This window comes from Chiloscyllium punctatum, chromosome 5 (assembly GCF_047496795.1).
Source record: "Chiloscyllium punctatum isolate Juve2018m chromosome 5, sChiPun1.3, whole genome shotgun sequence".
In the NCBI taxonomy this organism is placed as follows: domain Eukaryota; kingdom Metazoa; phylum Chordata; class Chondrichthyes; order Orectolobiformes; family Hemiscylliidae; genus Chiloscyllium; species Chiloscyllium punctatum.
In genome coordinates, this window is record NC_092743.1 from 114827769 (window position 1) to 114854422 (window position 26654).

Here is a 26654-nt window from a genome sequence, read left to right on the forward strand (position 1 = left end):
CCTCTGCCAGTTGCTGCCATCCAATGCCAGGATATTCCATGCCTGCAAAATAGTTGATAATAGCAATTATACCATATTTGTCAGTGTCACATTAACATCAAAATAAATAGATCTCAAGGGCATCCAGCATCTGGATTTTGATGGTCAAACACGTTACAAAATATGCTTAAAATGCAAAAAGCTGTTCTCTGTAGCTCAATTATTTAATTTGTGTATCTTCACATTATACTAAAGTATTTCCTTAAAATGCAAGTACTTTGATTCTTGCTTTCTCCTGCTGCAAAATTTCACCCTTACCATTTTAAAATGTGGACTTGGTAAAACTGGTCAACTTGTACAAATTATGCTGAGCCTGCAGGAAGCAGAAACTGAATGCTATGAATGAAATGAATTAAAACTGTATGAACTACTGTATGAAGGAATTGCAGAATAACAGAAGCAGGAACAAATTTGGAAACATCTGTGGGTTTTGGCAATAAAAGCCTGTGGAGACGCGCCAGCTGAAGATAAGCTAGCTTCAAGGATGAATCTTGTAAATATTATTTAACCACAGCCAATATGTTAATTGGTACTGAGGACCTCTACCAAGTGATCCAACACAGGAGCCCCAAAACGGAGACTAAACACCTGATGTCTTAATAATTGTTCTGTAGACATTGTAAGTGTTTATATTATTCATTTGCTTGAATAAACTATGAGACTTATGTCAGACTGCGTGTCATATGGAAAGCATAATCAAAGTGAATAAAGTAATTGCAGAATACATTTACTAATAAAAGAGAGCAATGTTCTTAAAACAATTGCTAGTAAGCACTGCTTAAAAAGGATTATATCTATTGTTAAGTATCCAATTACCACCATGAGTCCAGGTAAGCAACAACCTCATTATTATAGGTTGACGATAACTCAAGTCAGCACCAAGGCACCTCAAATATTCTTAGTCAGCAAGATAGAGAAAACCCTAAATATTATTAGCTGTTTTGTGCAATTTAAATTCACTTAGAAAAAAACATTATTTTTAAAAGAAACATTAAGAAATAAGGTACTTGGCTCATTTTGTAATAGCTGTTTCATGTAATTGTCTTGAAATAAAAAAAACCTTTACTGAATTTTTCTGCCAGTGGTTACCTTTATTGATTAGAATCTGAACAGTTATATAGTACCAAACAGATTTCAACACAATCATGGAACAGGCAAGCGTTACTAAGTTTTAAATTTTATATTTAAGCAAAGAATGGAAAATTCTGGAAATACTCAGCAAGTCTGGTAGAATTCCTTGGGAGAGAAACCAAGTTGACAATTCAGGTCTGTGACATGCCATCAAAATTGAGAATAGTTAGAAGTGTAATAAGTATTGAGCAATTTCTCCATCCTTGCATAAATCATGATACAATATAGATTCTTATGTCAAAATACCATTTATTTTAGATGTTTTACATGTGAATAACACAATAAAAGAACTCTCCTTAATATTCCTCCCCTACACAGGAATAACTAAATGGACATCTACTTAGAACCCTAATTTGCAATTCCAAATGCTCCTTTTAGTTCTTGCCTACCAAGCAGCATGGTCTAAGCAACTTGAATGTAATTAATGGGAATTCACAATTCTTGGAGTATGCAGATTTGATGTCAAATAAAAAAATATTAAGTATTAATTTAGGTTTGGTAGATAGTGCCAGAAATCTAAGACTGTAAACTGACCAGTAAATGTGAGGGTGATGAGTGAAACACTGGTTTAACAAATTTCCAGAAATTGCTGGTCAAAATTTGACCATTTGCTTCAACAGCCAACTTACTCCTTGCCTCAATCTCCATTACTCAAATAATCTGTTAAACATGTCACCCCAAACTAAGACTGAGAGCAAATAACCCAAATGTTCGTGCAAGTTAACCTCAAAGGACCAGAAATGGAAATTAAAACATTCAATCTCAAACGTGAATGCAGTAAACACTTGGGCTAAAAATAAGTAAAATTCTGTTCTTCCCTCATGTTCTCTTAACATACAATTTTTTTGTATTGCTACTTTCTCAAATGGTAGATCATACTGATTTAAAGAGATGCACCATGGCTGTTCACAAAAGTCCCAGATGCCATATCACCCTCACCACACCATTGTCAACTCATATTTCCAGCAGATTTCTCATGAAGTTAGTTGGGTTACATTGTGTAGTGCAGCTCTAACAAGATCCAGCTCTTAATACATTTATGATATTTGTTGACATTACATAACTGATGTAGAGGCACTAGGAAGAGGGCAAAATAGAGTGTTAACAGAAATAAGCGATTACACTATGAGGAAAGAACACATTTATCACTTGAAAAAAGTGGCTCTATCAAAGGTTTTCTTAGAGTAGATCTCAACATCACATAATTATTGAAACACAAAGAAGCCATTCAGTCCATTGTGTCTACATCAGCTCTCCAATAAGTATTTCAGCTCATGCCATACTCCTGCTTTCTCTCTATTATCCTGCACATTGTTCCTTTTCAAACAAACATAACTATTTTGAACAGTTCAATTATACTTATATTTTTGATAACGAGTGAATGTTGTCAGAAAGAGCAAAACTCAACGTCATCAATAGAAGACAGTTACCATAAGTACTCAAGTAATAGTAGTCTCATTGAAAAGTCAACTATTTACTTATCTATGCTACTTAAATCTGATCTGCCTGTTTTGCTCACAAGACAAAGCTTTTCACTGTGCCTCAGGACACATGACAATGAATTCAATTTGACCCCTTATTATTGGCCAAATAACCTGTAATTTTACATATATCTCATGTAGAAGTTGACCCGAGTTCTTCACAGATAATAGATCAATGTTTGAGTCAGTGTGCCGGCCGTCCTGTCCACTCCAGCTTTCCAGTCTGCCGGTTGTTCTGTTCCGCCCCCGGTCTTCCAGTCCGCTGGCTGGTGAAACCGCTCCGGGTTTTCAGAATCACCATGTTTTATTTTACCCTTTATGCGTTTAGACATCACTCAGGCTTCTGCTAACAATGTGGTATGAATTTTGACAGGCATGAACTTCAGCCCCTCAAAAGTAGTATCCATGTAATAGCAGACTCCATAAATTTAACCTTAAAAAGTAGTCAAAAATAAAATCGACTATTACCAAATGTAATAGTCTTAAACATTTGTTAAAAAGGGAATTAAGACATTGCTTTACTGTAGATTGATAAGAACAATAAGATATTTCACTAAGTGACAGACATTTACATCACAAAGAGGTAATTGTGCCCATTGTGTTCATGCTATCAACAAGTAAACAAAATTTAATCCCACATCACAGATCTTCGTCGGAAGCCTTGCAGGTACTGCACTTGCAAGCGCACATCCAAATATTTTTCAAAATGTTAACGGTTTCTGCTTCACTTGGTTACACATTCCTACCCAATCACCTCTAAAAACTTTCTACCTTAAAGCTGTACTCTCACATCCCCTTAACCAAGGGGAAATACAACCTTTCTATTCAGACCCCCATGTTTTAGACTACAGATTTCCCCTCAGCTGCTTATATTAAAAAAAATCCTGGCTCATGCAATCTTTCTAACCAAATTTCCTTCACAGCTAACTTTCTTCCCCAGTCCAGGCAACATCCTCATAAATCTCCTCTATATTACCTCTAAGGCGATCACATCTTTCCTAAAACAAATGCAGTGACCAAAACTGCACAGAGAGTTCATCAGCTGTGAGACAAAGTATTTCGTACAGTCACAGCATAACCTCCTGTCTTATGTCTTGGCTAAGAAAGGAAAGCATCTTCTTCATCACCTTACCCACTTGCCAGCAATCTTTGTGGACATGTACTGCAAGGTTCTTCTGATTTCTCTACTGTTTCCAAATATTTATTGTATTGTCGCTTGCCTTGCTGCCTTCCAGAAAGGTGTTATCTTTTCATTCTTCTCCAATTTTCACTGCTCTGTCCAACTGACTAGCTCATTGATATTTGTGTTCTACAGTTTCCACAGCATGATTAAACGATAGAGATGTACAGCATGGAAACAGACCCTTCAGTCCAATTCATCAACACCAACATGAAATCCTAAACTGATCTAGTCCCATCTATCAGCATTTGGCCCATATCCCTTTTGAAGGGCTTTTGCCCGAAACGGCGATTTCGAAGCTACTTAGATACTGCCTGAACTGCTGTGCTCTTCCAGCACCACTAATCCAGAATCTGGTTTCCAGCATCTGCAGTCATTGTTTTTACCCCATATCCCTTTAAACCCATCCTATTCATGTATCCACCCAGATGCCTTTTAAATGTTGTAATTGTACCCGCCTCCACCACCACCTCTGGCAGCTTACTCCAAACAACAATATCCTCTATGTGAAAATGTTGCCCCTTAAGTCCCTTTTAAATCTTTCCCTCCCCACCTATGCCCTTTAGGTTTGGATTCCCCTACCCTTGACTATTCACACTAAACCTCTCATGATTTTATAAACCTCTATAAAAGGTTAGCCCTCAGCCTCTGATGTGCCAGGGAACAAATCACAGCCTATTCAGCCTTTCCCTATAATTCAAAGTCTTCAATCCCAGCAACATCTTTGTAAATCTTTTCTGAATCCTTTGCTACAACAGGGAGGCCAAATTTGAATGTAATATTCTAAAAGTGGCCTCAATGCCCTATACAACTGCAACACAACATCTCAACTCCTACTTTCAATGCACTGACCAATAAAAGCAAGCATGGCAGTACATGTCCACAAAGATTGCTGGCAAGTGGGTACGGTGATGAAGAAGATGCTTCATCATCCTGTCTACCTGCAACTGCATCATCCAAAAAATTCCTGATCATAATTCAAACTCAACCCTAAAAAGTATGAATACAATCTCCCAAAAAAAAAATACAAGGAACCTAGTACTGAGCTTTGCACAACCTCACTGAAACAGTTTTACAGGCACAAAATAACCCTTGCGCCCTTTGCTTCCTTTTTCTGAAGCCAATTTCGGATCCAACTTGCCATTTGCTTCAGATCGTAGGAGCAATCGTAGGACAATTCTATCATGTGCAGCTTAAATCAAAAGCCTTGTTAAAATCCTTACCTTCATTAACCGTCCATTACTTCCTCAAAACAAAAGTAACCATATTAATCAAATAAATGCCGAACTCACTACCAAAGAAAATATGTAGGACCTTTTAGGAGAGGCTATATATATGACTGAGGGACAATAGAAGGTTATGTCACTCTAATTAGATAAGAAAGATGAAAGAATGCTCAAGTGGAGCAAAAATGACAGCCTGGACTTGCTGGATCAAATGGCCTGCTCCTGAATTGTATATCCTATGTAAAAGTAAATATCTTACACCAAACATTTATTTTGCCAAAACAGGTTTACATTTGGAGCCTGAATCATTCACCTTGCAAGGAAAAAACTTTATGCTCCTGATAAAGGATAGACCAGAGGCAGGCAAATTGGCACAAGACAAAAGCCATTGTATCTTATTTTTAAAATGTTTTACAGTGGCATCTGAGTGTTATAAAGACAATTTAAAATTACATTCTCAAATGCACGTTAATAATCTAGTAACAGAATCAAAGTACAGGGGAACCTCAATTATCCAAATACCAATTATCCGAAGGAGAGCTCGAGGTCCCGATAGAAACATTACATCAAAGAAGTGTTTCCAACAGTCATTAAATAGGCACCATCTCCAAATGGCTGATCTCCCGCCCTCCCTCTCTCTTCCCACACTTTTCCTGGATTTTAAAGAGGGGTGTGCCCTAACCCCCTTCCCCAGATAATCTTTCTAACATTGTCCTGTACAGGGCAAACGTGGAACCTCTCAAAAGGTTGCGCGCTCGATTTGGAGACTTACCCCACAAAGACAGCTGCAGCAATCTTGTCGTTGGTGTACAGTCCAGCTGCCCCAGAAGGGGGGGGGGGGGTTGGGATGGACGGGGTTTGGGGGCAGGGGGGCAGAGTGGACAGGGTTTGTGCGCGGGGTGGATTGGACGAGGTTTGGAGGCAGGGGAAGAGTGGTTGGGGTTCGGGGGGGGGGGGGGGGGGGTGGAGAGAAGAGAAGTTGGACAGGGTTTGGGGATGGGCAGGGGCTCATGTGCTGTAAACTGCTGCACTCTCCTGAACAGGGAGCAGGCTTTAAAAACTGAGCCCCAGAGGAAAGGCATTTAAATCAATTAATTGAATAATCTATTGAAATAGTGCCCGCCCATTGTTTGGATAATAGAGGTTCCCCTGTACACCATTCAATAAAACTGGTAATTGCTTGTAATGAAGACATTAAGACAGAAATTGTTCAGCTACAGCTTTTAGTTGAATTAAGGTTCGTATTGAAAAGCAACTTTTTAAGTCCTATGACTAGTCAGAAAATATCACAGACCTACAACTTCAAAAGAACATACAATCTCATTTCAGCATTTTATCTTTGCAATAAATCTGGTAGTCTATTGCACTGAGATTTCATTTTATAGTTTTCTTTAAAATCAAATGTGTAATTGTTAAGCAGGTAAATTCTCAATGGAAACGTTATTGATACTGGCAAGCAGGAGAAAAGCAAAAGCAACTGCACTTGAAACAACCTTAACATTTTAATAGATAAATTTCAAAACCAATTTGAAAATTCATATGCAATTTTTTTTTTAAAAAATGATCAAACAAAGAATGAGCTCATGGAAAGTGTACTGCAAGGTTGATGGTGCTCTGAAGAGAAAAAATAAAATGATCTCCAATCAACTAAACTACAAATACACCAAAAGACATCCTCGCACAAGATTACACTGCAAGTGTTAATCCAACTTTTCTCCTTGCATAAAAACAGAAAATGCTGGAAAAACTCAGCAAGTCTGGCAGCATTTATCAAAAGAGAAATAATCATTTTGAGTTCAATATTACTCTGTCAAGAGTAAAGTCAAAGTCAATCATTACTTGATTTTCTCTCTCACACAGATGCTACCAGATCTGCTGAGTTTCTCCAGCACTAGTTTTATTTCAGATTTTCAGTATCTGCAGTAATGTGCTTTTGTTTTCTCCTTGTAAATACTAACAGAATTGTTATAAACAAAAGACACTTCCATGCAGAGGCTTCAAGTCCACAGCTAGGCCTGATCGCCTGGAGAAATAAATGGCAGTCTCAGCCCAGCACGATGGTCACCCAGTGGAGCGGTCTTTTTTGGATGTAGAGGTTTTGTCCTGCATGGAGGTCTCCTCATCATGCGGAGGTCTTTGGTTTCCAGGCATTCCAGCGGCCTAGCAGGCATTTTCATCCAGGACTGGCAGTCTTCTTCTGCAGAAGCTTCTGGCCTAGTATTCTAGCAGCCCAGCGTGGCGGTTCCATCCCAGCTGCATTTTCAGGGTATTCCATCATCCCTTAAATCGGTTTTCCCCAAACCTAGGAACCATTAACTGAATTGTCTTAATTTGACCTTTTTTTAAAAAAAATGATGATGAATGGCTTCTGTCATTGATGTAAGCACATGGTTGGATAACTTATAAAAAGTTTTTCACTGTTTTTCATATAAAACCACATGTGACAACAAATTTCTATTCTATTCAATAGAATTAAATATACTGCTTGTTCATCACTTCCTCTTTAAGCAACAGAATTGCTATACAACCTAGATGCGTGTTCGCTCCCTTTCACTTCTGTAATGTTAAAATGATACACAAACGAATTAGCCATCAACTGGTACCTTCATGAATCGAGTTACTTTGACTGTAAGCAATTACCACCCATAAATATTTAGTGCATGATATTGAAATGGCAAAATCAATCATTCAGCTAACATATCTTTGCTCACCTGATCATACATATATTTTAAAAAGCAACTAAAAATACTATACTGTACCTTGGAAACCTGAGCACACCGACACAAAGTGACAACATCCAAGAAGGAAAATATTCTATAAAAACAAATGAAAACAATACATTATAAAAATTGCAGCTTACAGTCAGACCTGGAAGATAAACATTTATCAAATAGAGCTGTACAATTGTTACAGTGAATCTATAGACACACAGTCTTAAAACCATGAAGTTTCGAATACATAAGCTTCCATCACATTCCAGTAAGTGTTTAGAATTTTACCAAATAAAACAAACTTTTATAAAATAAATACTCAACTTCATTCCTCAAATTTTGAACGTGTTTTCACCAACATATAGCCTTGAATGAAAACATTAAGAACAGACCATTCCTAAATATTTCTGGGAACTGAAGCTAGAGCAAGAGACAGAAGTAATTGAATGCCAACCATGACACTAATGATGTCAAGCTTTCCCTGGTGTAGGAGATAACAAGAAAACAACTGCTGTTTGCACTGAAGAGAACAAAAATGCTTCTCAGATTTAAATCATTATGGCAGGACACCAGAAGATATCCCATCACCGTGTGATGAAACAAATTGCTAATTAAATGCAGAAAGCTCCTGAACAAAATATCTAGCATTCTATGATTATGTTTATTAATTCAACCATGCACAGTGAGATTCACTGACAATGCTAGCATTTATTGCTTATTGCTGATAGCCTTCAAGATAGCCAACTTATGTACTACAGTCAATATGGTATGGATGCAGTGCTGTTGGGAATGGAGCTGAAGTAAATATATATTCGTATTTGACTATGTGCTGCCTTTTCTCCATTTCACTTTTAAGTCTTTTCAAGGAAGTTTCTTAGGTGACAAGAACAAAATTTGTGACAACGTAAGTACTTAAGTTCAAATACAATGTCAACCTCCACACAATTATGGGGACAAGAATGGAGGTCAGAATGACTTATAAATCAATTCAGCACAATTTGCTGTAATTCAATTCCTCAAAATGTCACTGTCAGGAAGCACAAATTACATTTCATCATTACACCATTGTGTCTAATTAGACAAAAAGTAATATTAGATTACCCATTAAAGGCCAGTGCTCCCAGTTTAGATACAGCATACTCTTCACAAATGTAATAAGTTAGAAATTGTGCAAAAGGATGCCAAATGCAGTGTTCTTTGAATTTTCTTTTCACATTGTGACTTCCTTGCAACTCCCAGCATGTTTCAAACTGGATTAATTTTTCATATCACAACTCAAGTGGAAAAAGTGCATTGATAATTATGTCTCAATGTTCTAAATGCTGTTAGAAATGTGTTACTACACAACTAAACCCCAAGATGACCAATTTGTCTGACAGGCTGTACCAGGATTAATTAACTGGAAAATAACTAAGTTATACAAACATTGGGGGTAGCAAAATAATGATAGGGAAAAACAAATTCCATGAGTTAAAGTCCAGACCACAAGGGCAAGAATATGAATTAATTCACAAACCTGTCATAAATTTTGGCAATGTTGTCCTCAGGAATCTTTGATTCAATACCTGATTAGATGGACCCAAGTCTTTTTTTGCATTGGCATTCTCTCTAGTGTGCCCAATTTGGTTTCTGTCTTTTCATTCACAGTCAGAAGGGAGAGATGTGTGTTTCCCGTTTTTAGGTTTCTGGAGACACTGACTCATAGATCTGTAGCAAACTGCAGCTGGACCAATCTATTGGCTGTTGTTTGGCAGTTTTGCCTTAACTGATGCTTCTCTATCTCATTAAAAGTGTCCACCTCTCTGCCCCCAATCTCATGCAGCTAAAAAGTGTACACAACACAATTCCACTTTATCTTTAAGCTGCAAAAGAAACTTTCCTTACCTTTTCAGCCAAATAGCAGTGCCCAACTTCTACTGTCCAGTCCAAAATGAAAAATGTGGTCCTTTAGCTCACCAGAGACAACAACAGTTTTTCAAGCAAATACTTTTACTTCCTGACTGGACCAGCGTGAAATGTTCAGGAGGGGGCTTTTTGATTTTACTGCTGTCCTTGCCTGGCCTGCTTCACTCAAGATGCGAACATATTTTATCAAAAGTGCTGATGCTTTGGCTTGATGGCTCTTTTGAGGAAATTTTCTAAGTCACATCAAGAATGACTCATCAACAAGGGTTCAGGCTCATCTTCTTACAACTTTGACCCTTGCAAATAAGATTTAACAAACAATAATTGAGCTCAAACCTTGTTAGTTTCATTTCGGTGAGCCTTAATGGTATAATAATCTTGATAGAATATTCCATGAACTCACCATAGCATTCATAAATACTTTCAGTCATTCAGTCAGGTGAACAGTGCAGGCTAACCTGATTTGGCTATAACCTTTTATAGCTATAAAGGCACCCAATGATGAGGCTACATGCATTAATTTTACTCCAATTTTCATTGGAATAATGCACAAACTAAATACCCCTTATATTTAACCAAGAACCCAAGCATTTGTCATCTTTTTCAAGAAGTACTTTTTCTCTCCACATAAGCCTTCAATAGTCAGTCTAAACTTGAACCATCATTGAGGAAGACACAATTTAGACAGTAATTATTTCCTCCATTGACACTAACCATCAGTTTCCTATTTTATTTGTTCTTTCTTTACCAAGTTATCCAAATAAACCCAATATCAGCATACAATCTCAAGGAAGGAAATATCCCTTCATACTTCAGAATTGTTCGCAAATAAATCTTGACTCTGCGTAAAGCTCTGTGCCAAGACAGTGCTAAACTTTATGTTCCTATGTCAAGCACAACCTTGCTGGCAGGATTCCGAATTGCACCAAGCATTTCATTGAATAGGCCCCTCAGAACACTGATGTAGGTCATCAAAGAACTCTTCCAAATGCTCTACACAATGACCACCTTATCCAGCCGGTGGCAATTGCAATCATCCTCAGTGTCATCATATGCAGGTCATGCCTTTAATCTATCCTCCAAGATATGCACATGTCAGTACCTGAGGGGAAGGTTTTAATTAAAATAAACTGATCGTGCAGTTTCTTCATTATTCTGTTGTTGGCACCCTTCTGCTTGCCTGGCCAGACTGCACAAGTCAGGTATCTGAAATGTAAAAAGGCCCAAGGATCGGGCTGTGATGAGGAGAGAAATAAACGGTACACACTTACTATCTGCAGCTTATACTGCAGAATTTCTATTACCTGCTATAAGACTGCGCCGTTTTATTTTATTTGGTTTTTGATTGTGGACAGAATTAGGAAAAAGGATCATTTTACAACAAAGGACTGAGGGAGGAATTCATATACTTTTAAAAAGCAAGTTACTGAAACTCATACAAGCTTTTGTTATATTGTCACTTTGTAAGCCATGGGGAAGGTAGAAATATACACTGGGATGTGCACGAAATGAAATTCTGCTGGCAACAAGGTGGTGATTGGTTTGTGAAATTGTGAACAATGGGGAAGTCAAAGGTTGTCAGCCTGACAATGACTGACTGGTTCCTGGGTAGCTGAACAACCTGCAAGTGTGAACGATGCAGTGAGAAACCTTCTGTCTTACAGGAAGGGGAGAGTGGTGTCTCTCTCTCTCTCTCACACACACACTGGTAAATTACCTGAATCTAAAGAAAGATAGTTGCTTTCATCTACAATTGCTGTAAACTGTTGCTTTTAACCATTTGATTCAAATACTTTAATTTGTGAACTAGTGGTGTCTCCTATGAAGTGAGAGAACATTAAGGAAGTACTCAGAACAAAAAAAGAGAGAAACAAAAGGAATTCGTCCAACTAATCCTGAAGTCACGTGCCACTTAATAGTTTCCTCAGCCATTTATTCCCTCATCTATAAACACCATTTATAGATGTTCGGTGGTGTTTTAAAAGTGGGTTTGAAGTCTTAATTGAGAGTTTGTGATGATACTATGGCATTAAGAGGTATATTTTGTCCTTTTTTTTAAAATAAAAGGAGAAAGGTTGACAGAGGTGACTAGCAATCTGTACCAAAGTCAACAAAATAAACAGCTTGTGAGGCCTTGGGGGATTTTTTCCGAAAACAATTAGACCAATAGAAGCAGCCTGAATGAGTGGGGTCAAGCTCCCATAGAACCCGAATCTGATTTTTAGTTTTAGCTTTCAGTAGCAGTTGCTGGGGTCTTTATGTGGAAGCTGTTGCTCTCCGTTGCAGTTAAATGCTAGGGTTCCCTTCCTTCTGCTAGAATTGTATAGAAGACAAAATCTATGTTATGATTTTGCCTTTGCCAAGTGTATGTTTATAGAACATTACTACATTAGAACAGTTAATTAGTAGTAGTTTATATACGGTTTTGTTAAACATTTCAATAGAGTTACAGTTAAGCCAATTTTTTTTTTCTGTATTTTAGTGTATGAATAAGGTGCATTTTGTTTCAAATTTCATAATTTGGCCAACTGAATTGTATCCAGAACACAACTTACACTTACCTTTAAAATAAAAACTAGATTGACTTCATGTATTTTGAAGGGGCTTGATCTGTTCCATTACAAGTTATATTTGACAGTTCATAGTCATTTACCTATGGTCAGAATGTATTTATTTCTAAGTAACAGTTAAATACAGAAACCTAGTGTGTGATTTCTGTTAACCGGAGTCTATCAAACAGGTAAATTGGGGATTTTGATTTCCAGCAGGCTACCCAATGAATAGCAACAGTGGCAAGCACCAAGAATAGGTCATGCCAGCTCAACAAGAATGCTGGTTAACAGATTTCTTATTGACTACTTGATTCACAACTGTAACACTTTAATGAGATGTCAGATAAGGCCAGATGTGTCTAACCATGAATGATCAAGCTTTTTAAACTCCCTTCTATTAATGAACAGTGGGGGGGGGGGGGGGGGTTCATTTCAGTTGGATGCAATCTAAAGCTCCCAGAGATCTCAAGATGTATTCTCAATCTACTATTAAATCCATTTTTCCATATTTCACATTTTTATAAACTTAATTGTCAGATGTTCACCATCCTTTGATCCTAAGTAATCTATAATTTACAGACTAAAGCAGTCTTTGAAGCTCAGAAAGCTTACTGCAGGACTTCCACTTCTCACCAACTTCTCAGTTGCTTGGGAAAAAGCAAATGTCCCCAGGAGATGGGCTGTGTCAGAATAGACAACACAGGACAAGCTTGGAGCTCAGGAGTGAAGCCTTGAACTGCAATATCATTTAAATCTTGTAACAGAGTTAAATTACAGCAGCCCTCAGGGGAATCCAAACAGTTTTGCATAACTAATGGATGCTTAATTTTTAAAAACCTACGAGCACTGCTTTTTTTGTTAAAAAAGACAAGACACGGCAGTCTGAGTCTGGAAATTCCAGTGACGAAAGGGGTCCAGTTGGGACAGTATCAGAAAATACAAATTTTACTGTAAATCAGAAAATATTGTAGGATGGACTGGAACATTTTTAATTACAAGAAAAGATTGGAATGGCTAGAGTTATTATTTGGAATAGAGAAAGAAACTAGGGAAATCTAAAATTTGAGGGAAAACGATGGGGATTTATAAACTGCATAAAAGCTGAAAGAACTGCAGATGCTGTAAATCAGAGACAAAAACAGAAATTGCTGGAAAAGCTCAGCAGGTCTGGCAGCATCTGTGGAAAGAAAGGAGAGGTAACATTTCCCGTTGAGTGGGCCTCCCTCAGAACTAAGGAAGTTGATTTCTGTGGAAGGATGACTAAACCCAAAATGTCATCTCTTCTCTCCACAGATGCTACCAGACCTGCTAAGTTATTCCAGCAATTTGTTTTGTTCATAAATAGCATTCCAGTCCCTCTCGCTTGAGATGACAAAGATGTGGGAGATAACATTTCTTAATTAGTAATCTCCAACCCCAGGCTAATGTACTGGGGATGTGGGTTCAAATCTCACCATGGCCAATGGCAAGATTTGAATTCAAAAAGACAAAAATTTAGAACAAAAAGCAAGCCTATTGTGGACATGTTGATCATTGGAAACACAAAAAAAGCCTTTTGCCCTTCAGGGAAGGCGACTTACCATACATATCTGGTCCACACAACTCCAGATCCACAGCAATGTGGTTAATTCTCAACTGTCCTCTGGGCAATTAGGGGCAGGCAACAGTCAGAACGCCCACATCCCATGAACGAAAAAAAAAGCTTAGTGGGAAGTTCAAAGGAGACTTTCTTTTTCAATACCAGGGCTACAGGGTTCTGGAACTCAGTGCCTGAAAGCATGACAGGGGTAGAAAACTCTCATGACAGTTTTTGTACATTTGGATATGCATTTGAAGTGTCAAAAATCTACTCGGCCACAACTAAAACTGGAAAGTAGAATTAGGCTGGATGGCAGCTTACTGGCATAGACAAAATGGAAGGAATGACTTCTACTCATGATCTGGGAGAAGCACAAAGTAGCAAAAATAGACAGTATTCTGATAGAGGGACTTTAATGTCCATCACTAAGAGTTGTCCAATATTAACCAAACCCTGAAGGCCATATTTGCTCAACTGGGTGAGCAGCAAGTGGTGGGAAAACCAACACGAAAGAAAATTCCCCAATTGGCTTTGTCTTAGCACCTCATCTGCAGCAGATGCATCTGTGGCAGGAGGATACTATGTCATCTTTGTGGAAACAAGGAATCATTTTCATATTGAGAACATCCTCCATCATCATGCTAAATGGAATAGATTTAGATCGGACGCAGCAGCTTAGAATCAGACAATGAATCACAATGAGCCATCAACAGCTACAGAGTCAAAGTCAGGACTTTTTACATCACAGAGATCCTTCAGCCCATAATCTCCACACTGATCACCTAACTAAAACTGGAAAGTCGAATTAGGCTGGATGGCAGCTTGCTGTATCAAAAGTTCGCTGTTCTACCTCCTTACCAGTGTGTGTTGTGTTGCTGGTTCTGTTGCAGCCTCTTATGATTTGGCAATCCTGGTTTCATTCCAGCAGTGAATCATGTTTCTTGGGGCAGCACCGTGGCTCAGTGGTTAGCACTGCTGCCTCTCAGCGCCAGGGGCCCGGGTTCAATTCCAGCCTCAGGTGACTGTGTGGAGTTTGCACATTCTCCCTGTGTCTGCGTGAGTTTCCTCCAGGTGCTCCAGTTTCCTTGCTAAATAGTGTTAGGTGCGTTAGTCAGAGGGAAATGCGTCTGGGTGGGTTAATCTTCAGAGGGTCGGTGTGGACTTGTTGATCCGAAGGGCCTGTTTCCACACTGTAGGGAATTTAATCTAATCTAAACCAGAACAAATTCAGGCTCCATTTGATAAATGCCAAATAAAATGGACTTACCATTGCCAAGAAGAGAAAATATAAATTTCCTTTTGAAGTTCTATAGCATTAACTTAATTAAACTCTGTATCATCAATATTCTGGTGGTCACCAGGATCAGAACCTCAAATGAACCAGCCACAAACAAACAGTGTGGCTACACGAGCAGGTCAGAGGTTGGGTATTCTGCAGCAAGTAATTCAACTCTATTCCACAAAAGCAGAAATAGACCCCAATTATATCAGTTACAATTGAAATGAATAATGGAGAAGGTCAAAATGCCCAAAACCTATTTCTATGCCTATTTTTGAACGTTCAAATGCCAAAGGATTATGATAGAATGCCTATGATAGAAATCCTGAGAGTAGGTCCAGTATCTTAGGATATGCTGGCATTAGAGGAGTTCAGGGGAGGTTTACAAGAATGATCCTGGAGATGAAGAACTTGTCATATGAGGAGGGGTTGAGGACACTGCATGCAGTGGAGTTACGGGGTGCTGGTGGAAATGGATCTCATTGAAACTTACAGAATTCTGATAGGCTTGGATAAACTGGTCATGGAGAAGGTGTTTACACCAGTACAAGAAACTAGACCGAAGTGCACAGCCTCAGAGGGTGAAGGGATAACCCTTTGGACCTGAGATGAGGAAGCATTTCTTCAGCCAGAGAGCAGTGAATCTATGGAATTCATGGCCAAGTGAATTCAAGATAAGAGATGGAGATAGCATCTTGATTAGTAAGGGAATCAAAGGGTATGTGGGAAAAGGCAAGAGAATGGGGTTGAGAAATATATCAGCCATGATCAAATGGTGGAGCAGACTCAATGGGTCAAATACTATTTTATAGTCTTATGATACTCTAACACTGTCAAACTTCCCTAAAGACTGCATTCTCCAACTACTAATGTTGCAACTCTGTTCCTTCCTTTGTTATTCAACATGGCAATCATTTTAAGGTCCAAAGCACTGCCAGTGGAAGGAAGTTAAAGGCATTATCCAACAGAACCGCAAAACTGAAGAACACATTTTTATCCCCTGCTGCAATATGCAAGACAGCATTAACTTGGAACATTTTATGTACTTTCTTGTTAATTTACAGGAAGAATATGAATGTTGTAATCAAACAATAAAATTAAAATCAATAATAAAAGTTTCCTGAAGCATGCAATAATCCTACTTTGCCAGTCAATATTTCATGACATCATTTATACACCTCCCTAAACCTGCTAGTTTTAAGGTTGGCAAATTTTCTTTCTTTAATATGCTACCTACATATGTTTTATGCAACATCTTAAAAGGACAATTTGTTCATTTCACAAGCATAAACAGCTTTCCAGCATATAATAAGCCGAAAAAAATGTAATACTTAATTGCGAATTATCAATTACCTTATAAAACCAAACAACTGAAGCTTTCCCAATAACTCAAATCAGTAAATACACCACATGGTGTGGCACTGACACACAAAAATGAGAAATTAGTATCAGCAAGAATAATTTCAGAACTATTACTTTTGGCCTTAATTTGTTGGAGTAAAAAAATGTGATCATGCAATTCAAATTCAGAACTTCCCACTCACTGCATGTTATATGAAAACCTGTACATTAGCTACAAGTCAAATGTCTAATAGAAAACAATAAGCTTGTATTGATGTGTGTATGCATATCAACATCATTCACCACCTTAAAACGTCACTTCCTACAACATGGAGGCACAGTGGTTGGAGCATGTATTATTACAAAAAAGTGGAGTGCACCAATTCAGTAAGTTTTCATCAATTTCCTATTTCAAATTCATGCTTCTACCACCTTGGGCAACCATCAAGTACCACTACTTCCAAGTTCCCACTAAGGAACTTGCGTGTGGAAACAGGCCCTTCGGCCCAACAAGTCCACATCGACTCTCTGAAGTGTATCCCACTCCGACCCATTCCCCTACATTTACCCTTGACTGATGCACCTAAACTATACACCCTTGAACACTATGGGCAATTGAGCACAGCAAATTCACCTACCTACACATCTTTGGATTGTGGGAGGAAACCCATGCAGACACAGGGACAGAGTTGCCAGAGGCTGGAATCGAACCTGGGTCCCTGGTGCTGTGAGGCAGCAGTGCTGACCACTGAGCCACCATGCCAATGTCTGTGTAGTTTAGAGCTTGTTTGAACTAGTGACACATCAATTTCAATCGGCGACTGTGAAGGGGTATAATGATTAACTTTTATGCATGCCTGCAGCCACGGTGATTTATTTTAAGAATAGTATGAGAAAGCCAATCCTGACGTATTGTGGGGTCTTGATTTCATTGGGGCAAGTTTTTATATCAGTGAAATAAACAATTGTGTATTAAGCTCTCTGTTTAGAAGGTCAGAAAGTGACCCTATTTTTCCCCTTCTGATTAGGGGGGGGTGAAGAACCCATGGGTTGGAAAAAATTAAAGCTTTTGCATTTCTGTTTGGCAGGCTTGCAGAAATCTTGCCTGAAGCTCAACATATAAAAGTTCTCTCTGACAAAGGGAGATAGCTTAGAACTGTTAAGAAATAAATTACCTCAGTATAAAGAGGTTGGTTTTAAAATTCAAGTTTAGAAGTATTTCATTGAAATCCTGAAGAGGTTATTTGAAGCTGAGAAAATCTACGCTTTATGAAATTTCAAAGAAGAGATGATCAGATTCTCAAAAGACAAAAAATTGAAGCCACAATTAAAGTCAAACCCTATGTGTTAGAGAAGGGAATGTACTCCGATGACAGTATAGGGTGTTCTGTTATAAATACGTATTTAGTTACTATGAATTCATGGTAATGCGATTGACAAACTGGGGACACCATTCATAAACTATGAGCTTTTAAAACGTGTTGACTATAATATGATTACAGCGCCAACACTAAGTGCTGTTTCTAAAGCGTGATTTTTCTGTGAATTTTTATGAAGTTGAAGTCATGTACTGTACCTTTAAGAGAGAGTGAATGCTGTTCTGCACTGAGAGTTGAGAAGAGCAGTCTCAGTGTACTGGAAGATGAAAAAAAATGTAAGATTTGGCTGTGAAATAGACACCTGAGTTGGTTGCTGTTTTGACAATTCGAATTTAACCAGTTTAAATTCTGTCCCAGGATACTCAAATCCAACTGAGTTTGAATTTATTGTTTTGCAAACATCAAACCAATGAGACAATCTGATGTTAGGGGTAAAAAATGCAGACATTTTGAAAGTCAGACAGAGTAACTGCCATCGAGAAAGAGCCAAAAGATTGGAACACAATCGAAAGATACCTTTTCACAAGAAACATATTCGCAGTTTAAAAAAAAGGACGATGACCCAGGGAGATCTTCTGCCAGAAGAAAGACACAGACGATGACAGCCGCTGTATGGTTTTCAAATTAAGCTGATGTAATTTAATACGTTTTATTGGAGCAGTATATTGGAGATAAGGAATAAGCAGTTAAGAGAAAGGGGGGGCTTGAGTTATGAATAATTGTTGTTTAATGTTCAATTTTAAGAGTTAAAGAATAAATTGATTTTATTTTCTTTAAACTGGGAAATTTGGGAGTTTTCGGACACTCATATTTTAACAGATTACAAGGAGAGGTTATCTTTTCTGGGTGCTTAGTTTAATTAATAGAAGGGTTCACAGCCGTGTCGTAACATCTGTAATGTAGGGTTGCACAAGAACGCAACCATCACATTATCAGAGAGCTACCTGTACTATAAAGGAATACAGTTGTGACAAAGTCAGAGTAATTCAGTAGGGAAAGAGACCCTTTCGTCCAACTCATCCATGCTGACCCAGTTTCCCAAAATAAACTTGTCGCATTTTCCTGTGTTTAGCCCATATTCCTCTAAACCATCTCTATTCACATACTTATCTAAATGTTTTTAAAAACTTTCGTACCTTTACCTGCATCGACCATTTCCCTGGAAGGTCATTCCACAAATGAACCACAGAGAGAAAAGTTCCTCTGAGGTGCCTTTTAAATCTTTCTCCTCTCAACTTAAAAATATGCCCCTCAGTTTTGAACTCCTCTACCCTCAGAAGAAGATCTTTGCTATTCATCTTATCTATATCCTTCATGATTTTATAAACTTCTATAAAAGGTCACCCCTCAAACTTTTATGCTTGAGTGAACAAAATCCAACCTATCCAGTCCCTCCTTTTAACCCAAAACCTCCATGCATTCTTTTCTGAACCCTCTCCAATTTAGTAATATCCTTCCTATCGCTGGGCTACCTGTACACAGTACTCCAAAAGTGGCCTCACCAACATGCTATACAGCCTCAACAAAAGATCCCACTCCCACACTCAATGGTTTGAGCAATGAAAGCCAGCCTGTTAAACACCTTCTGAATCACCCAGTCTACCTATGATGCAACTTTCAAGGAACTATGTACCCGAACATCTAAGTCTCTCTGTTTGACAGCATTACCCAAAGACCTACCATTAACAATATGTCTTGTCCCTTGTTTGTTTTACCAAATGCAATACCTCGCATTTATGCAAATTAAATTGGCAGGTATGACATGGTGGGCATCATGGAGACGTGGCTGCAAGGGGATCAGGATTGGGAGCTGAATATTCAAAGATATACATTCTTTCGAAAAGATAGGTAGGTGGGCAGAGTGGGTGGGGTTGCCCTATAAGTAAGAAATGAAATTAAAATCAAGAGTAAGAAACAAAGTTGGGTCAGATGGCGTAGAATCGGTATGGGTAAAATTGAGGAACCACAAAAAAATTTTTAGAAACACATAATTGGAGTCATGTATAGGCCTTCAAATAGAACTCAGGAGCTCAGGCATAAGATACATCAGGAGATAGAAATCATGCATAGGAAAGGCAAAGATCATGGTGATTTCAATAGGCAGGTGGACTAGGAAGTTCAGGTTTGTAGTAGATTACAAGAAAAGGAACTTATGGAATGTCTACGAGATGGCTTTTTTGAGCAGCTTGTGACAGAGCCCATGAGGGAAAAGGCAATACTGGATTTAGTGTTACGCAATAAGGCAGACTTGATAAGGGAGCTTAAAGTGAAGGAACTCTGAGAAAGCAGTGATTGTAACATGAACGAATTTACTCCTCAATTTGAGAGAAAGAGAAAAGATAGAATTAGAGGTAATAATATTTCAGCTCAAAAAAGACAACTATAGTGGGATAATGGAGGAGCTGGCAGAAGTGACTGGGAGAGGAGCCGAGCAGGAAAAGACAGTGGAACAGCAATGGAAAGAATTTCTGGAGTAATTCAGAAGACACAGCAGAGATTCAGAGAGAGGAAAAAGAAGCATGGTACAGGGAGGATGAGGCAACCATGGCTGACAAGGCAAGTCAGAGATAGCATAAAGGCAAAAGAGAAAGCATACAAAGTTGTGAAGGGCAATAGGAAACCAGGGAACTGGGAAGCTTACAAAGACAACTAGAGGACAACAGAAAAAGAAATGAGGAGGGAGAAGACTATTTGAGGATAAGCTAACCAGTAATATAAAAGGAAGATTGGAGCTTCTTTAGATATACAAAGGGCAAAGGAAAGGCAAAAGGGGACATTGGGCCACTGGAAAATGATGCAAGACAGATAGTAGTGGTGAACAAAGAAATGGCTGAGGAACTGAATAATTACTTCACGTCAATCTACTCTGTACATGAGTAATTTCCCAAAAATTCAGGAGTAAGGGGGCAGAGCAGAATATGATGGATTTCACCAAGGAGAAGGTGCTAGAAAAACTGAATGACCAGAGAGTGGATAAATCACCTGGACCAGATGGACAACACCCCAGAGTTCTAAGGGAGACAGCTGAAGAGATAGTGGAGGTGTTAGTAGTAATCTTTCAGGAATTCCTAGTCAGGTAGCATCCCAAAGGACTGGAAAATCACGAACGTAACACCCTTTTTTTAAAGAAAGTGAGTAAGGCAGAAAACAAAATTACACAGATCAATTAGCCTAACTTTGGTCGTGGGCAGATGCCTGGAATCCATCATGAAGGATGAGATTTCTGAACACTTGGAAATGTATGGTTAAATAGGGCAGAGTCAGCATGGTTTCATCAAGGGAAGGTCATGCCTGACAAATCTGCTAGAAGTCTTTGAGAAAGTAATGAGCAGATTAAACTAAGGAGAGCCAATGGATGTTATCTACATGGAATTCAAGAAGGCCTTTGACAAGGCCTAAGATAAGGCTCCATGGTATTAGAAGAAAGGTGCTAGCATGGATAGAAGGCTGATTGACAGGCAAGAAGCAGAAAGTGAGGATAAAAAGGGCCCTTCTCAGGGTGACAGCTGGTGACAAGTGCTGTTCCACAAGGCTTGATGTTGAGACAACTTTTCACTTTAATACATTTACAACCGAGATGAAGGAACTGAGGGCATTCTGGCTAAGTTTACAGATAATACAAAGATAGGTAGAGGGACAGACATCACTGAGGACATGGGGAAGTTGCAGTGGATTTGGACAGGTCAGGAGAGTGGGCAAAGTAGTGCCAGATGGGAGTACAATGTGGGAAAGTGTGAGGTAATGCACCTTGGTAGGAAGACATGGACTATTTTCTAAATGGGGAGAAAATCGGAAGTCTGAAGTGCAAAGAGACTTGGGGCTTCTAGTCCAGGATTCTCTCAAGGTAAACTTGCAGGTTGAGACATTAGTCAACCTGGCATTTATTTTGAGAGGACTTGAATATAGAAGCAGGAATGTACTTCTGAGGCTCTAAAAGGCTCTGGTTAGGCCACATTTGGAATATTGCGCATAGCTTTGAGCCCCATATCTCACGAAGGATGTACTGACCCTGGAGTGTGTTCAAAGGAGGTTCATGAGAATAGCTCCAGAAATGAAAAGCTTAACAAGAGGACCATTTGAGGACTCTGGGTCTATACTTGGAGTTTATAAGAATTGGGGGGAGGGGGGGTAGTAAATCTAATTGAAACATACAGAATGGCCTGGACAGAGTAGAGGTTGGGAAGATACTTCCAGTGGTAGGAGAGATTAGGATGTGAGGACTGCCTTAATTAATCTATGCAATTCACTGCCACAAAAGGCTGTAGAGGCCCGGTCATTGAGTACATGTAAGATGGAGATAGATTCTTCATTGTAAAGGGGATCAAGGGTTATGGGGAGAAAGTAGGAAAATGGGGTTGAGAAACTTATCAGCCAAGGTTGAATGGCAGAGCAGACTTGATGACCTGAGTGACTTAATTTCTGCTCCTGTGTCTTATGGTCTTAAACTCCATCTACCACTCCTCAGCCCACTGGCCCAACTGATCAAGATCTCTTTGCACTTTGAGATCATCTCTTTTACCATCAACTACACCAATTTTGAGGTCATTCACAAACTTACTAACCATGCTTCCTAAATTCAGATCCAACTCGTTTATATAAATGGTCAGAAGTCAAACACCATCAGGTTTCGTCCAACTGCACCTGACGAAGTGGCAATGCACTGAAAGCTTGGTGATTTCAAATAAACCTGCTGGACTATGTTAAAAATGACACCATGTTATTTTGTCCACCCCAGTCCAACACCAGCAGTTCCACATGAACAACAGTGGACCCAAGACCAATTCCTGCGGAACACCAGTGGTCACAGCCCTACAGTCCAAAAACAACCCTTCATCACCACCCTCTATCACCTTCATCCCAATTTTGAATCCAAGTGGCAGGCTCTCCCTGAAGCCCATGTGATCTAATTTTACAAGTCAGTCTACCATGCACAGCCTTTTCAAAGGTTTTACAATCGTTCATGTAGACAATGCCTACCTTTCTGCCATCAGTTATTTTAGTTACATCCTCAAAAAATTCAATCAAGTTTGAGATACATTATTTCCCATGCACAAAGCTATGCTAACTATCCTTAATCAGTCCTTGCCTCTCCAAATTCATTTAAATCCTCTCTCTTAGAATCCACAACTGATGTCATATTTACTGGTCTATAGTGCTGACTTCTCCTTACAATCTTTCTTAAATAAAGGCACAACATTAGTCATCCTTCAGTCCTCCTGCACATACAGTCAGAATTTGCCTTCCTCCAATTAAGGACTTCAACTTTCATACACAGCCCCTATCCTTTTCCATAAGTTAAAAGTTAATAAAATTATGATCACTGGTCCCAAAGTGCTCCCCAACTAACACTTCAGCCACTTGCCTTGCCTTATTATCTAACAGAAGGTCAAGTTTTGTTCTTTCTCTACTAGATACATTTACATATTTGATAAAAGAAACATTTTTCTTGAACATATTTAACAAATTCATCAACATCCAAGCCCTAACACTAAAATCCCCTACTATTACAGGCCCATTATTCTTACATATACGAGATCTCTCTACAAATTTGCTCCTCAGTTTCCTGCTATGTTGGGGGGGGGGGGGGGGTGGTGGTGGCGCGGAGGGCGCACGCACATACAGAATAATCCCATCAAGGCAATTATCCCCTTCTTATTTCTGAGTCCCACACATATAGCTTCACTGAATGGCCCCTCAAATATCCTCTTTAAGTACAGCAGTAATGATTTCCCTAATCAAAAATGTCACTCCCCTTTCGTCTCCCTTTCTATCCATCCGATAGCATCTGTCCCCCAGAACATTAAGCTTCCAGTCCTATCCTTAGCTCAGCCAGGTTTCTGTAATAGGCAGAAGTGGGTACTGCAGATGCTGGAGATTAGAGTCAAGATCAGAGTGGGGCTAGAAAAGCACAGCAGGGTCAGGCAGCATCTGAGGAGCAGGAAAATTAACATTTTGGGCATCTGCCATTTCTAATTAATTTGCTCTCTAACTTTAGAACCATTCTGATCTGTCTTTCGATTCTCAAAACTACTTAAGATCCAATTCCTGCCACTAGCCTAGTTTAAAAGGCTCCCGAATAGAGCTAGCAAATCCCCTTGCTAGGATATTCATCATGCTCCAGTTCAGGTGAAACCCATCCCTTTTGAACAGGTCTCTTCTGATCCAAAAGAGATCCCAATTATCTAAAAATCTGAATATCTGCCCACTAAACCATCTCATCACCCATCTATCTGCCCTATATTCTCATTCCTGCTCTCACTGGCATGTAGCAACAGGAGTAATCCAGAAATTACTACTTTCAAAAAGGTTCTTCTTTTTAACCTCACATGTAATTCACTCACTGTGCAAAGCATCAACCCTTTCCCAAACTATGTCGTTCCTGCCAAGATGTACAACTTCCATCTTCTCACTCTTGCCTTTGACAATATGCTGAAACTGCTTTGAGACATCCTTGAATCTGACACCAGGGAGGCAACATACCAGCCTGAATTCTCACACATAGCTGCAAAATCTCCTTTTCATGTCCAATAGACAATAGGTGCAGGAGTAGGCCATTCAGCCCTTCGAGCCTGCACCGCCATTCAATATGATCATGGCTAATCATTCCTAATCAGTATCCTGTTCCTGCCTTATCTCCATAACCCTTGATTCCACTATCCTTGAGAGCTCTATCCAACTCTTTCTTAAATGAATCCAGAGACTGGGCCTCCACTGCCCTCTGGGGCAGAGCATGCCACACAGCCACCACTCTGGGTGAAGAAGTTTCTCCTCACCTCTGTCCTAAATGGTCTACCCCGTATTTTTAAGCTGTGTCCTCTGGTTCGGCACTCACCCATCAGCGGAAACATGTTTCCTGCTGCCAGAGTGTCCAATCCTTTCATAATCTTATATGCCTCAATCAGATCCCCTCTCAGTCTTCTAAACTCAAGGGTATATGAGCCCAGTCGCTTCAGTCTTTCAGTGTAAGGTAATTCTGCCATTCCAGGAATTGACCTCGTGAACCTACGCTGCAGTCCCTCAATAGCCAGAATGTCTTTCCTCAAATTTGGAGACCAGAACTGCACACAGTACTCCAGGTGTGGTTTCACCAGGGCCCTGTACAGCTGCAGAAGCACCTCTTTGCTTCTATACTCAATTCCTCTTGTTATGAAGGCCTGACAGGACAGTTCCTTATTATAATTATTCTCCTAAACTTGACAAACTTAGCTTCTTAAAAGACTCATTCTTGGTACCCAAGATCTAGCTGCCACTTCTATTTTCCACTGAACAACCATCCTCCCCCACAAGAACAAAGGAGAATCTATGTGTGGAGCCATAAGTAGTAGGTGAGGTCCTAAACATGGATGATTTTGGGACAGTGTAGGGGACGAGCTGAGAATAGTTCACAGGTTGGCGCAACATCGAGGGCCGAAGGGCCTGTTCTGCGCTGTATTGTTATATGTTCTAACAGTAGCCAAAACAGTACATCTGTTGGACAGGAATAGCCAAAATGACTCTGCACTACCTTCTTACCTCTCCTGACAGTCACCCATCTATCTGATTGAACCTGTAGTGTGACCATCTCTGTAAACCTAACCATCACAATCTATGCCTTCAATATGGTCCTCAGTGACTCCAACTGCCTCTCCAGCCAATCCAAATGATCTGAGGAGACAAATCCATACACACCACCTGCACAGTCTACAGCGACAGTCAACTGTTCTCTAATTTCCCCTATCTGACAGGAAGATCATAACATAATTGCCCCTTAAAATGTGATAACATAGACTTGCCCAAGACGATCCAAACTTTTCTCAAAAACAGTGTTTGTAGATTGATTGTTGCTGACACACCATGCTGGGAGAACTTAAAGTCTATATTCCATAAGGCCTACAAGAAGCAGCTCTAAATACTTTTTCAGAAGAAAAATCTACCTTTCCTTACCCACAGATTTTAAATTCTTAAAATCGACCAGTCAGCTTAAACTCCTGGCAACCGAAAACAGCCTCCTCCATCTCTCAGTTCTCTGGCTCTGAGTAAAGATGTGTTGATCCCTCCAATTCCTAGATCCAGCCTTACAAAAATAAACAGATCCAGGAACTTGTTACCCATTATTTAAACTGCTACTAACAAACTCTCGACAAACATGAAGAAAAGATTAAATCTTCCAAGTTCTGTGCACATAAAATGAAAATCTCTTACAGAGTCACCGATACCTCGACAAAACATGTGGATAGACCTCTCCCAAACTCCATTTAAACCAACCTTCCCTTCCTCATGTTTTATTTTGGAATACTCATTGATGGAATTGTATTTCACCATCCTGTAAAACTCCTACATGTAAATAGTTAGATTCATTTGGTTTCTTTTTGAGCAATAAACTTGTGTTTCGGGGTTAAACAAATCTGCAGCATTGTACACTTGTTTTTTAGTGAAGTACTACCTGACTAAAGTGAAACAAAGGCAAATATGATCTATTCAGCTAGATTTCAGCATGGGATCAGACTTGTCCAATAATAACATCAGTTGGAAATCATACCACCACCCTGGCCTGGAAATATTTCACTATTCCTTCTGACTTCAATATGCCAAATCCTGAAACTTTCTATCCAATAGAATGTACACTACACCACAGACTACAGTGAATCAAGTTGGTGGTAAGGCAATAACCCTGCCAGTGATGCCCACACTCCATGAACAAATGAAGAGATGAAGGAACCACCAACTCCCATCAGGATATTAAGCTCTTCTTTGAAACATGCAGAGACTCAATGTAAATTAATTCTAAAAGGTATATTCGCATCGGTGGCACAGTGGTTAGCCACACAGTGGCCTCACAGCGCCAGAGACCCGGGTTCAATTCCCACCTCAG

The 26654-nt window shown here is 39.3% G+C and overlaps 1 protein-coding gene across 1 annotated transcript in view; it reads right to left on the minus strand.

Moving 5' to 3' along the window:
• The window catches only part of fbxl2 (F-box and leucine-rich repeat protein 2), a 180947-nt gene that overhangs the window by 109507 nt on the left and 44786 nt on the right, over positions 1-26654 (minus strand). Inside the window, exons 4-5 of the mRNA XM_072569603.1 lie at positions 7817-7871; positions 3-42 (exon numbers count right to left, since the gene is read on the minus strand). Of these exons, the coding sequence (XP_072425704.1) occupies positions 3-42; positions 7817-7871 (95 nt within the window). The remainder of the gene's footprint in view (positions 1-2; positions 43-7816; positions 7872-26654) is intronic.